Source organism: Artibeus jamaicensis, unplaced genomic scaffold (genome assembly GCF_021234435.1).
Source record: "Artibeus jamaicensis isolate MK-2021 breed Jamaican fruit bat unplaced genomic scaffold, CSHL_Jam_final scaffold_1964, whole genome shotgun sequence".
In the NCBI taxonomy this organism is placed as follows: domain Eukaryota; kingdom Metazoa; phylum Chordata; class Mammalia; order Chiroptera; family Phyllostomidae; genus Artibeus; species Artibeus jamaicensis.
Window position 1 is genome coordinate 24,915,194 of NW_026522030.1, and position 14,273 is coordinate 24,929,466.

The following is a 14,273-nucleotide window of genomic DNA, read 5'->3' on the forward strand; positions in this document are numbered from 1 at the left end:
CTGCAGCGTAAAGGGAAACCCAAGTTGGATTTCAGGTTGTAACTGGAAAGGGAAGAAGAGACACAGGCTGAGTGTAAGCTGGGCGTCCTGGTCACATGAGTAGAACACCCTTCAGTAAACTGTACTAATTGTGCTCAGTTGCAGGTGGCTCTGTTCACTTCTCTTTAGGGTCACTTGGCACCTGTGTTTGAGTTATGGGCAAGTTTTTTTAATTTGAACTTTAATAAAAAGTTTCAGTATTCCTTATAAATTTAACTTAGGCTATTGAGAATTACGGTAGAGACAGCGTTTGTAACAGGAGTTACATTGAGCATGTTTTTTTAAGAAAGATATTCATAGCTAGTAAGCTAAAGGCTTATATATTCTAACTGGTATAAACAAAGTATGTATATTCATTTAAAATACATGAAACTATTGCCAGCCAAAACTATGGAACTGTATTGTAAATAGGCACAGCCTTAGCCAAACTAGCTTTGCTAGGCACTGTTAATAGAGGTTTGGAAACATTTACATAGGACCCCACCCCTTCCCTACCCTGGAAGTTTCTTCTAGCTCTCTAATGTACAAGCACGCTTTCTGAGAGGGCATTAATTACGTTGATTTCACTGTCTTAAATTTTATGTTTTAGATATGTATTAGCACAGTTGGAAACTGGTATTTCTTTGAGGCAATTAAAAGTAGCAGGACTTGACTGTTGCATTGTCTTAATGTCCATGGGGTCATTTCATAGGTAAACTTAGACTAGGAAGGGACTGATATTTCTCCGTAACTGAACCACCTCAGATGGGTTGGTGGTCCACTTTATTTTGTACTCTTATAACAGGTCGACCCAGTGATGCTTGGTGGCTTCAGATGTTGCATTAGGATTCTCTTGCTGACAGCTTAATTAAATGTACCTATTTGGTTAATAATCTTAAATATTAGCAGTTAAAAATAATAAAATAAGTCAAATTAGTGGATTTCTGTTAATTCTATCTCCCCAAAATTGACCATTTTCAAAAATCCCTTTAATATAGTTTCACTACATTAAAAAATAAGGATTGGAAATCACCATCTTCTAATTATATAATGCTTCTTACATTTATTTGCTAAATAAGTTCTGTAAGTATTTTAACTAAGAATTATGGCATGGATATTTATGTAATTATAGAGGTAATTAAAGAATTAATTTTAATGGAAACACTAAGTTTGTAATAGGACCTATAATCCAATCTAGTTAATCTCAGTGGAAACACAAAGTTTGTAATAGAGGTTACAATAATGGTAATGGTTTTTAACAAAATTCTATTCACAGATCGTAAGTTAAAGGCTTCTACATTCCATTTATTGTAATCAAAGTCAGTACATTCATAAGTTTAAAAGACATGAAAAGTTTTGTTCATATTAACATTTAAAAGAGGTAGCCCTAATTGCATTAAATATATTCTGTTTTTATTAACCAGAAAACAATATATGGGCAGGTTTCTGTAAAATACTATAATTTATCTTCTGGAATTTAGTTTGTTAGATTAAAAATATTTAAATATATGGTTGCCATTTTTTGATAAAGTTCTTTTAAGAGTTTATTACAATATTGTGGTTATATTTTCAATTTGTTTATTCTACCACTTCTCCTTTCACTTAAAAAATATTCTTTCTCAATTTTCTTTTGTTAAAGAAACAAATGCCAGGAGAGCTGTAGACAGAGGATATGTCCAAGTGCTTTTAACAATTTATGTAGATTGGCACCGCCATGATAGTCGGCACAGGAACATGCTCATTCGGAAAGGCATTTTACAGAGTTTAAAAAACGTAACAAACATCAAGCTGGGAAGAAAAGCCTTTATTGATGCCAATGGGATGAAAATTCTCTATAACACTTCGCAAGTGAGTTTTTTCCTGTTACTGTGATCATGTATTAATAATATTCAGTTCTTAAGAAAACTTAGTATTTCTAAAAATACTCCAAAGGTATGATAAATATATTTTTTAAAACATTGAAAACCAAAAGGCATAATCATTTCTCACATGTGACCACAGACTGAGTTGGAGAAAGTGCTTAAGTGCATATGTCTGCAGTGTGAAATTTTTCCACACAGGTAAGAGGAAGATACATAAATCTATCCACTGGGCAGGAAGGGATTCCATGTAGCCATGTTTTCTAAGATGCACAGTTGGCTATTTGCGTGTTTCCCTCATAAGGTGTATTTGGATGTTTTACAGTTGGTAATGCAATTCTGTTGCTTGTGAGTGTTCTTTCTTCTGCATAGAGCATTTTTCCTGTTTTCTTTATTATTACTTACAGAGCATTTTAAAATGGAGAGGGGACAAAAGTGAAACCTGGAGTTAGGGTTCCTAGTTCTGTCTGCTATTGTAACCTGCCTTCCTGATGATATCTTCAGTGAGATTTGTTGCAGCGTCTGTAGAAGAGTGTCAGCTCTGGGAAATGGGCTGTGCAGTGTGGTCCTTTGTTTTCAGTAGGCTGTCGTTACTAGAAAGAAAACTGTCCTTGAAAATTCCAGCCAGGTATAATTGTGCCACCTGGCTTATACATGACTAATAATCTCTCTCTGCATGAGAGTAAAGATATAAGAGCACACATTTTACGTTTACCCTTAGCTTCATTTTTCTTATCAGTCATGAACACTTGTTTTTATTATTCCTACTATAGGCAGTGGTGGATATTTGATATGTGAGGAAGAGTTGGGTAACTTTGGTTTATGCCACTTAACATTTCTGAGCTTTAATTTCACATCCGTTTTGACAGACTAGATGTGAAGATTTGTACTGAAAAATTTACAGGATGTCAGAGCGCCATCTAAGTGTCCATTGTCTATGATGATAATGTGTTATGATATAGTTTGAAATGATATAGTTTGATATCCCTTATGTATTAGTCCTTCACAAGATTAATTGGATACCAGGACAGCAAATTAAACTCTTAAAACTTAAAACCGTGTATTTAGACTGTTTTTTATAATTGAACAGCCAACTTATTAGAGGTGCTATTGATGATAACTGATAAAATTCTGAGAAAAGTTCAGCCAAATGCATATTCCTTCTTGTTTCCTTTTTATTATCTTACTATCTTTCTCCCTTACTTTTGAAAAACTTTGTGTGCTAGACTTGCTAAATACACCTAAGTCCCTCACAGATATTACTTAATACTTTGGTGACTTTTGGTATCAAAGATGGTATTGATTTCTGCTTAGTTAAAATATTTAAGGAAAAGTTCTACTAAATTTGCCATATGAGTAGTTAAAGCTGCTTTATAATCATATTATGTTAAAATATCGTTTTTGTGACATTTGTCTCTTGAAAATCATTAATGTATTACTTTCTGAAGTAATGTAAATTTGGTTGTTATTTACTAAAGGCAAATTATTTGTTTATTTTCTTTTCCTATAAAACAGGAATGTTTGGCAGTCAGGACGCTTGATCCTCTTGTCAACACCTCCAGTCTGATAATGAGGAAGTGTTTCCCTAAAAATCGCCTTCCACTCCCAACGATTAAAAGTTGTTTCCATTTCCAGTTGCCTATTATTCCTGTGGCTGGACCTGTGGCTCAGCTCTACAGCTTACCCCCTGAAGGTAGGACCCCGGACGGACTGCCGGCTCTTAGTGGTTTTTGGGATTGTCTGGCGCTGTTGACTGTTTTCTTTGTGTGTGTGTCCTTAATGAACACAGTAAACTTTCATGTTATATTTTAGTTAATAAATACTTTTTTAAATATAAGAAATTGGGGGCTAGTAATTAAGGGATGTAGTGTGGGATTTGTTACAAAAATGTGAGTGTGCACTGTGGAAAAAATGTAAGCATCACATAGGAACATCACTTGATAGTTTATATGAAGTTTCAGAGTAGAAGAGTGTAGACAGTAGATGTTTGGGTAATTATATCTGAGCTGACATTTTTAGCTTTTTCATGAGCTTCAGTTTTTTAAAGTTGAAAATACCTCTAATCAGCAGAAACAAACCCAACCTAATCACCAAGAATGTTGTGCTTAACATAAGAAATTATCAGAAGTTGGCTGTTTGCCACTTTCCATATAATAGTGTCGGTACGTAGGAAAGGAAGTAAAAGTTTAAGCTTTTTAATCTGAGGGAAAAGTAGAGTTTTTTTGATAATATCAAGCCAAGGAAAATGGAAAAGAGGAAGTTGTCCAGCCTATTAATAGAATTTCTAAAGCATTTTCTTGTCATTTGATAACATTTTTGGAAAAAAATGAAGGTGCTTTATATTTAAAATCAATTATTTGGAATAAGTGATTGAGGAGAATTAAGTAATTATAGTTAGTTTTATTACTCTTTTTAGAGAGAGGGGAAGGGAAGGAGAAAGAGTGGGAGAGAAACATCAATGTGTGATTGCCTCTCATGTGTCCCCTACTGGGGACCCGGCCTGCAACCCAGGCATGCGCCCTGACTGGGAATTGAACCGGCGACCCTTTGCTTCCCAGGCCTGTGCTCAATCCACTGAGCTACACCAGCCAAGGCAGCTTTTATTATTCTTGATACAGATTTGTTAATGGTACTTATCACAGGATACACATTTATGATTTTTTTAAAAGATTTTATTTATTTATCTTTAGAGGGGAAGGGAGGGAGAGAGGGAGAGAAATATCAATGTATGGTTGCCTTTTGTGCATCCCCTGCTGGGAACTGGCCTGCAGGGAACAGGTCTGCAACCCAGGCACATGCCCTGACTGGGAATTGAACCGCAATTGTCTGGTTTGCAGGCCCATGCTTAAATGTCTGGTTCACAAGGCTCACATTTATGATTTTATTTTAAAATATTTAATTATTGAAGTACAAGTTTAGTCCACACAAAGTCCAGATTTAGTTTGCACAAAATATCAGAATGCATTATTCAGAAACTTCCTGTAAAAGATTTAAAAGTCTAAGACTAAGTCTGGGACTTGAATAAGATAGCTAAGTAAAAACAATGATTTTATTCCTTCTTCTCATTCTATTTAAAATTAAAAATATGGGAAAATCTAAAAACTACTGAATCTAAAAACTAGCATTCTCATGGAACAAGCATAGAACATGCAATAAACATCATAGAGATGTGATTAGATTGAGAAAAGTGTCAGCTTTTACCCACTTCAATATGAAGTGCAGTATCTCTGACTCAGGTTGAGGTTCAGTTAACACCTAATTTGGAGGGAAATAAAAAAGCAGTTGGAATTCCCTCCTGTCTGTGTCTCAGTGTGGGATTATGAGGTTTAGAGGTGATTCTAACAGGCAGAAAGCTAGCAAGCCTTGGCTATGATGTGGCAGGTGGTTAACAATGGGAGGGAGGTAGGATGTACCTCCTTGTGTTCTTTATACAGTGTCTAGAATAATCACATGTATAGAGAAAGCTGACTTCTAGTGCAGAAAATGACAGAGAAATGATATTTTTTGAGGGCCTTTTTTCTGACTCATCTGAGACTGATGTAAAGCATCACTGAATTACAAAAGGGGATATACATTAACTAATAAGCTCCAATGACTTAAAATGTAAGGGGAAGGTTCTGATAGCAACTGCGTAGATACAAGGAAAATGCCATCTTTCTGTTTTCTGTAATTTTCTCACATATGAGGCTTCATAACATTTATCAAAATTTTCATTTTTTTTACCTTCCTCAGGACTGTTTTTTCTTTCTTCATTTTATCCTCAACATCCATTAGATTGCATGAGACATAGTAAGTGTGCATTTAACATTGGTTGATAAATGAATTGAATTGGCTTCAATACTTATTTCCTTGAATATCAAATGCCAAAAGATAGGCAGCATCTACAGAGATTTGGAAGAAGAGTTTCGACTTAAGACTTCCGAACCCTTATTACTTGTTCTCCATATGTAAAGGTGACATATTCTTAGATATGTAATAGTATGGAAGTATATTATTTAAGTACCCTTCCTGAAGTAATTGCATCACTTCAGCCAGGCCAGTGATGAATTAAGATGTCAAGAATGCACAAAGACATGGTAGCAGAGTAACTGTTTAGCATCACAAATTGTTAATTATGTAATACTAAATAGATCTTTAGACTGGGATCTGTTAAATCATAGGAATCCATAGATGGATTTCAGAGACTGTGAATGCTACTTTGAAATTTTATGTAAATACATTTATGTTTTTTTTCTTGGGAGGAATTCTTGAAAGGATCTGTCACTGCTAAAGAAAAGCAAGGACATTTCAAAGATTCACAAAATCCTAGGGTGCTAAATATAAAGCAAGAACAAGCAAATCAGTTTTAGTAATAAGATACCTAAATGGATAAAATATTCCTGTTAAAAAAGAGAAACTTTCAAATTGGGTTAAAAAACTAAATCTAAGTAGCTGATCTGTACTGGAGGTTCCTAAAATATCTAAATGGGAAACATGACAGTAAACAGATTGGCAAATGTGTATCTGTTATTCCCAGTTCGAAAGAGTTGAGGAAGGCAGTATTACTACCATACAAAATATAAATACAGAGTATGTTTAAAACAAGACAGCAAAGATTATTTTAAATAAGCTAGATAATAACAGATGTGCCTAATGCTAAAGGAAAGTTAGGAAGTTATTATGATTTCAATAATCAGAATTTGGTAGAAACAATTTAGTGGGTGATTTTGAATTTACCTCTAACTTCTTGGCATGTTAGATAGAGGAGGTTCAGCCAATTGAAGTGGATGCTAAAGATGACTCCTGTCATTACATTTGAAAAATACGATTGAAATGAGTAAATATTAATGAGTAAATACATTGAAATGAGTAAATATTCATATTTTTAGGAAAATATGAATAGTTAATATGTACTAAAATAGTGAAAGACATACAGTTGAACATGCAGTCAAGTTACCTTCAGCAAAGACACCAAATGTTGATGACTTTATAGGTGAGCTCTCTCAACTTCCAAAAAAATTTTCTATGCTTTATTTTCCAAAGCAAAGAAAAAAGAAACTAGCATGATACTGAAATAAAAACCTGGTAGAATAACCTGAAACAACCTATAGATAATTGTCACTCATGAAGATAAATATAAAAATTCTAAAATAATAGCAAATTGAACACTTTTTACATGTGTAAGACATCTTGACAATATAAGGATTATTTTTAAGAAAGTAAGCTGAGACTTCTGCCAAGATGAAGGCGTAGGTGGAAGCACTGCACCTTCTCGCACAACCAAGTTTAAAAACAACAAAGGTTTAGCAACAAAAACACAGCCAAACCACAGAAAATTGAACTACTCGGAAGTCTGACAACAACGAACCCTTCAGCCAAACTGGTAAGAGGGGCAGAGACAGCAGCAGAGCCGGGTCGGGCAGGAAAGATCCACTGGACCAACCCAGGCACACGACCCATATGCACCAGCAGCCATGGGCGGATCCCAGGTGTGGAGAAATGGGCGGGCCCACTGGGGGCACAAGGCGGTGGACCCACTGAGGGCTGATGGCAGTCACACATTCATGTGCAGATAAACCGGTGGAGAAGTGATCAGTAAGACAAACTGCGCAGGCCCCAGCAGCAGGAGGAACTGCCATTGTCCCTCTGACCCTGCCCCCACATACAGCATCACAAACCAATGACCTTGGTGGCCCTGCCCTGGTGAACAACTAAGGCTCCGCTCCTCATACACAACAGGCATGAACAGATCAAAACATGGCTCAAGAATAACTCAGAGCACCAGAGCCAATAAATCTAAGCAATGAAGAAATAGCCAAACTTTCAGGTGCACAGTTCAAAACACTGGTGATCAGGATGCTTATAGAACTGGTTGATTTTAGTCATAAATTAGAGGAACATATGAAGGCTAAACTAATTGAAACGAAGTGAAATGCACAGGAAACCAATAGTAATGGAAAGGAAACTGGGACTCAAATCAAAGGAGTGGACCAGAAGGAAAAAAAAAATGACCAAACAGAAAAGGATGAAGAAACAAGAATTCAAAAAAATGAGGAGAGGCTTAGGAACCTTCAGGACATCTTTAAACGTTCCAACATCTGACTTATAGGGGTACCAGAAGGGGAAGAGGAACATCCACAAGTGGAAAACTTATTTGAACAAATAATAAAGGAGAACTTCCCCAATCTGGCAAAGGAAATAGACTTCCAGGAAATCCAGGAAGCTCAGAGAGTCCCAAAGAAGTTGGACCCAAGAAGGAACACACCAAGGCACATCATCATTATATTAGCCAAGATTAAAATGAAGGAGAGAATCCTAGAAGCAGCAAGAGATAAGGGGACAGTCATCTACAAAGGGGTTCCCATCAGACTGTCAGTGGATTTCTCAAAAGAGACCTTACAGGCAAGAAGGGGCTGGAAAGAAGTATTCTAAGTCATGAAATCCAAAGACCTACATCCAGGATTGCTCTATCCAGCAAAGCTTTCATTTAGAATGGAAGGACAGTTAAAGTGCTTTTCAGATAAGATCAAATTCAAGGAGTTCATCATCACCAAGCCCTTATTATATGAAATGTTAAAGAGACTTACCTAAGAAAAAGAAGATAAAAAAGATGAACAGTGAAAGGACAGCAAACTTGCAGTTATTAAGAACTACACCTAAAACAAAAGCAAACTAAGAGGACAGCTAGATCAGGAGCAGAGCCATAGAAATGAAGATCACATGGAGGGTTAGCAGACAGGGGAGTGGGAGAAGGAGAAGGGGGGGAAGGTACAGAAAATAAGTAGCATAGATGGTAGGTAGAAAATATTTAGGGGGAGGGCAAGAATAGTATGGGAATATAGAATCTAAAGAACTTGAGACACGTGGTCATAAACTAAAGGGGGGAATGGTGAGGGGGTGTGCAGAGTGGAGGGGAATGAAGGGGGGAATAGAACAACTGTAATGGCATAATTAATAAAAAATGTTAAAAAAAGAAAGTAAGCCTATTATAATATTGAGATTTTAATAAGATTTATCATTACATCAAAGGAAGAAAACCAATGATATCTTAGTAAATGCCTTGAAGAGATTTAATAAAAATCATTATTAGTTACAAATAAAATTTTTTTAGGCATCCAGAAATATTTCCCAAACAATCTGTTATCTAACTCAGATCAATAGCCAACATCACACACAGTAGTGAATGTTAAAGGATGCTTCTCTCAACCGTCGTTAGTGAACATCATTTTGGAAGTTCTAGTTGAATAAGTGGGACGTGGAAAGGAGAGACTGGAGTCATTAAGACTGAAGTAATACGAATTTGTGTCTGTGAAGGATGTTAGTGTCTGTGTAGGCAATACAAGCAAATCAACTCTAAAACGTATGTTAGACAAATAAAAGTTCAATAGAATACTATTTACAGGATAAATGAATAAAATTCAGTAGCTTTTCTGTTTCTGTGTTTTCTCATATATAGCAGCAGAAACCAGTTATAAAACATAAAGGGAAAGTAAATCACATTTACAGGAGCAAAGCAACAACAAATTAACCCCTTGGAGCGTGCTTTCTAAAACCTTACAGAAAGTGCCGACTCACTCTTTTGTTTTATGATACAGAGAGAGTAAAATTTATCTGACTAGGTTCTTATTGGTAAGCATTTGAATTTCCCCGTATATTTTTGTTTTTAGTATAAAGGAGCCAAGAATATTTTGAAAACTAACAACAAGGAATGATTTATATTCTTTGATTTCAATTCTGTAAATAGGCTATAATGATTAATTATTGGAAATGGTACATGAATAGATCATAGATCATTAGAATAGAGAGGAAGGCCTCAGATGCCCGAAACCACATGGCATTTCACATCTGGCTATAAATACCAGAGAGAAATACAATAGAAAGGAAAATATTTAAAGGTTTCATTAAAAATTAAAACATATTTTGCCTCTGATGCTGAATTGCATTTCCCCTTCTCCCTGTCCAGGCAGTCATCTTTCTTGGTTGCAGCAGGCTTTTCTTAGTCAATTCCTTTCTTTTTTCCTAACAGTTCTTTCTCCAAATGTCAGTTCTTCCCTTGTTTGTCCGTGGCTAACTGCTGCAAATACACTGGCATAAATAGACCCAGAATACTATATACAATACAAATACTTATTTTTTTGCTCTCTACTTCCAGAAGAGTTTGAGCAAACTTAGTAACTATATTAGTTAGGATAGACTGAGTTGTTGTTACAAAATGACTCAATATAGTACAGTAGTCATTCAACTAACAAAAGTACTAACGTACATATTTATAGCACATACCCTTTGCCTGGCACAATACATGTATAATCCCTTTAATGCTCACAAGAACACTGTGAGTGGGTATCTCTGTCCATTTTATAGATGAAGAAAATGAGACACAGTTAACTGAGGTAACTTGCTCAAGGTCAAATAGCTAGTAGGTGCAGGAGTCCAGTATTTGAATTAGGTGTTTTGTCTCTAGAGCCTCTTTACTGCACTGCAACAAGACAGAAGAGGCAGTAGGCCTCTTCTCCACCAGGTCATCAAAGGAAGTGGGTTCTTTTTGTTTTTATCATCTCCTCTGGCGCATATGCATGTGGAAAATGGTGATGAAAGTAAAATTGAGAGAGAAATTTTATTTCTGAAGAATATGACCTGGAAGTGGTATTTACTATTGTGTCTCGCATACCATTAGCCAAAAATTGGTCATATGACTGTATCTACCAGAAGGGAGGCTGGAATCTATAATATCTAGTTAAAACTCAGAGGTTCTGTTACTGGAAGGAAAGAGCAGGGGACAGCTACATGAGGAGTGGGGAGGAGTTAATATTCTTTGCTAAAATAAGTCATACTGGAAATGGAAGTCAAAAATAGTTTAAAGAAAGGGTTGTCACAGGATAGAAGGGTACTCCCAACACTTGCCTCCCTCACAAATGCCACGACAAAAAACCTCCAACCAGCTATAAATTGGTGAAAATACCTTAGGGATAGGTCTGGACTACAGTGAAGAAACAAACATTAAAAACCCTGCAGAGCTAAAAAACTGGGGACCACTGCATAGTGAAGTATGGGGACTATTTTATCTGCATCACCCTGTGCCTGAGCCCAGAGCAGCTCAGCACTGGGATGGGGGTGGGGCTCTGGTCTCCTCAGAGGATTTGTATCTCACAAGGAAGGACCCTTGGGGTCCAGGAGAACCCTAGTAAGGCTCACGGCTGTGGACATTTGTAGCCTTTGCTACCAAGTCTCTTAAGACTTCACTAAAGCTGGTCCAATCTGACGGAGCTGTCCCATTTGCTGTCTCTACTCACTAGAAGAGGAACTCTCGCTGTGGGTCTGTGCTGCGGTTGCATCTCCTCCCGACTGGCATCACTGCAGTGAGTTCCAGATACCCAGACCCTTTTTCCCGAGAGATCTGCACACTCCTGCACCTCAGACACCAATGCCAACTGCTACAGCAAGTGCACCTGTGTCCCAGGACCCAGATGCTGTAGTAGTTTTCATGAACCCAGGACCCCAGATGCCCTGCTGTTCTGAGTGACAGCATACCAGGTGAGGCACCAAGAGGAATCCTGGGTAGAACTTTCTCTTCTCTTCTGTGGGAAAAAAGAGAAAAAGGACTTTCCCAGCAAACTTTGCTTATGAAAACTCCAGTATCCCTAATCACCTGCAGGACCTCTGCAGTATTGGCCACAGGAGACCCTTATTGTCTACTGACACCAGTCGCAATTTAGGGAGCTGTGTGGAGACCATGCTGCTGCGCCTCCCCAAGATACGCTGCATCCTGCCCAGCTGGTGTTCTCACAGCCACCTGCAGGTAAAAGTCTTTCACAGCCCAAGGCATTCCGAAAAGGCTAGAAGAAGTGACTGTACCTTCAAATGTGCAGACATTGACACAAAACCATCAGAAGCGTGAAAAAGCAAGGAAACATGGCATGGTACTATTAAAGGACTGCAGTGATTTTCCAGTAATTGATCCCAAAGAAATGGGAATCTGTGAGTTATCTGAAAAAGAATTCATAATAATTATTTTGAGGAAGTTCAGATAATTCAAGAGAAAATAGACAACTCAATGAATTTGGTAAAACAATACATGAACAAAGTAAATTCAGCAATGAGAAATGAATCATAAAAGAACCAAATGGAAATTGTGAACCTGCAGAAAAGAAATAAAAAATGTGATAGTGAACTTTAATACTGGGTGTAATCAAACAGAAGAGAGAATCTGTGAACTTGAAGACAGGACTCTTGCTATCTAATCAGAAAAGAAAAAAGAAATTAGAATGAAAAAGAGTGAAGAAAGCCTGTGTGAATAGTGGGACACTATGGAGTGAAACAGTGTCTGTGGGATGGGAATTCCTGAAGGAGAAGAGCAAAAGGAAACTTATTTAAAGATATAATGGCAGAAAACTTACCAAATCTGGAGAGAGATGGCCATTTAGGTGCACAAAGCTCAAAGATTTCCAAACAGATCCACTTCAAAGAGATCTTCACTGAAGCATTATAATCAAACTCTCAAAAAATCAAAGACAGAATTTTGAAAGCTGAAAGAGAAAAAAGACTTATCACATACAAGGTAATCCTGACAAGCTAATTAGCATATTTCTCAGCAGAAACTTTGTAGGCCAGGAGAGAGAAAGAGAGAGAGGGGTGGATGGATGATATATACAGTGGGGCAAAAGTACATTTACAGTTGTATGTGTAACACAGAGGTTAATTATTCTTGTGTTATTTATCATTGTATATTTTTTCCATACAACTGTAAACCTACTTTTTAAAAAATCCTCACCAGAGGATATGTTTAATTTTCTAAAATGATTTTAGAGCAAGAGGAAGGTAGAAGGACAAAGAGGGAAGCATCGATGTGAGAGAAAAACATTGATTGGTTGAGTCTTGTATGCACTTTGACTGGGGATAGATCCCACAGCTTATCTGTGTTCCCTGACTAGGAATCAAACCCGCAACCTTCTGGTATTCAATGACTCTCCAATCAACCGAGCCATCTGACCAAAACTAACCCTATTTGTGCCCCACCCTGTATTCAAAGTGCTCAAAGAAAAAAGCTGTCAAACTGGAATACTTTACCCAACAGCCGTTCTTCAGAAATGAAAGAGAGATGAAGATACTTTCCAGAAAAATGGAAGCTGAGGGAATTTATCACTACTGGGCCTGCCTTTCAAGAAATGCTAAGGGGAGTTCTTCAACCTGAAACACATGGATACTAATTTGTAACATGAAAACATGTGAAAGAATAAAATTTACTGAGGAAGGTAAATATATGTAGTCAATTCAAAACACACTGATATTGAGATGATGGTATATAGTCACTTTAAACTCTAGTGCAGAGGTTAAGAGACAAAGTGTTAAAAATAAATATAGCCATGGTATTTTATTAATGGCTATACAATATAAAAGATGTAAATTGGGATATCAACAACATACATTGTGGGTAGGGCAAGTAAATGCAATGATTTTATGCAATTGAAGTTTAGTTGTTATCAACTGAAATAAACAATTATATTTAGTTATAAAATGTATTATGAAAGCCTAATGCTAATGACAAAGCAAAACCTGTAACAGACAAATGATAAACAAAAGAATCCAAGCATACCATTGCAAAATATCATCAGCTCACAAAGATAGCAAGAGAGGAAGAAGGATCAAAGGAAGTATGAAACAATCACAAAGCAATGAACAAAATGGCAATAATAAGTCCTTACTTTTAAATAAGTATTCTAAACTTAAAGTTTGAATTTTTTAGTTGAAAGATACAGAATGCCTGAATGGTTTAATGAAACCATCCAAATATACTCTGCCTACTTTAGACTCATTTAAGCTTTTAGGATGCTCATAAACTGAAAATGAAGGAATGGGGAAAGATACTCCATGTAAATGGAAACCAAAAGAGAGGAGGGGTAGCTATACTTGATACAAAACACACGTTAAGTAAAAAAAATCTGTAACAGGGACAAAGAAAAAGAAGTTTATTATGTGATGATAAAGGAGTCAGTTCGTTAAGAGAATATAATTCTTAACATATGCACCCAACATCGGAGCACCTAAATATATTAAGCAATTAATAGACCTGAAGGGAGAAGTAAACAGCAATGCAGTATGGTAGAGGACTTCAGTACCCCACTTTCAACAATGGATAGATAATCCAGACATAAAATAAGAAAATAAGAGACTCATTTAACGACACTTCAGATCAAATGGACTGAACAGAGATACACAGAAAATTCCATCCAGTAGCAGCAGAATACACATTCTTCTCAGGCACGCACAGCATTCTCCAGGCTAGATCATATGTTGGGTCACAGAACAAGTCTTAATAGATGTAAGGAACAGTTAGCAGATGGAAGGGAATCATAAAGATTACAGCAGAAATAAATGAAAGACTAGAAAGATCAATAGAAGAGATCAATGAGGAAAACTTGG

At 36.6% G+C, this 14,273-nt stretch overlaps 1 protein-coding gene across 13 annotated transcripts in view; it reads left to right on the plus strand.

The window, feature by feature from the left end:
* The window catches only part of AGTPBP1 (ATP/GTP binding carboxypeptidase 1), a 210,445-nt gene that overhangs the window by 116,031 nt on the left and 80,141 nt on the right, over positions 1-14,273 (plus strand). For 10 of the 13 annotated variants that reach the window (XM_053656359.1, XM_053656357.1, XM_053656356.1 and 7 more), the window contains 3 exons: positions 1,658-1,866; positions 3,393-3,570; positions 5,610-5,666. In XM_053656359.1, the coding sequence (XP_053512334.1) occupies positions 1,658-1,866; positions 3,393-3,570; positions 5,610-5,666 (444 nt within the window). The remainder of the gene's footprint in view (positions 1-1,657; positions 1,867-3,392; positions 3,571-5,609; positions 5,667-14,273) is intronic. The other 3 variants (XM_053656363.1, XM_053656361.1, XM_053656367.1) reach the window with 3 other exon arrangements.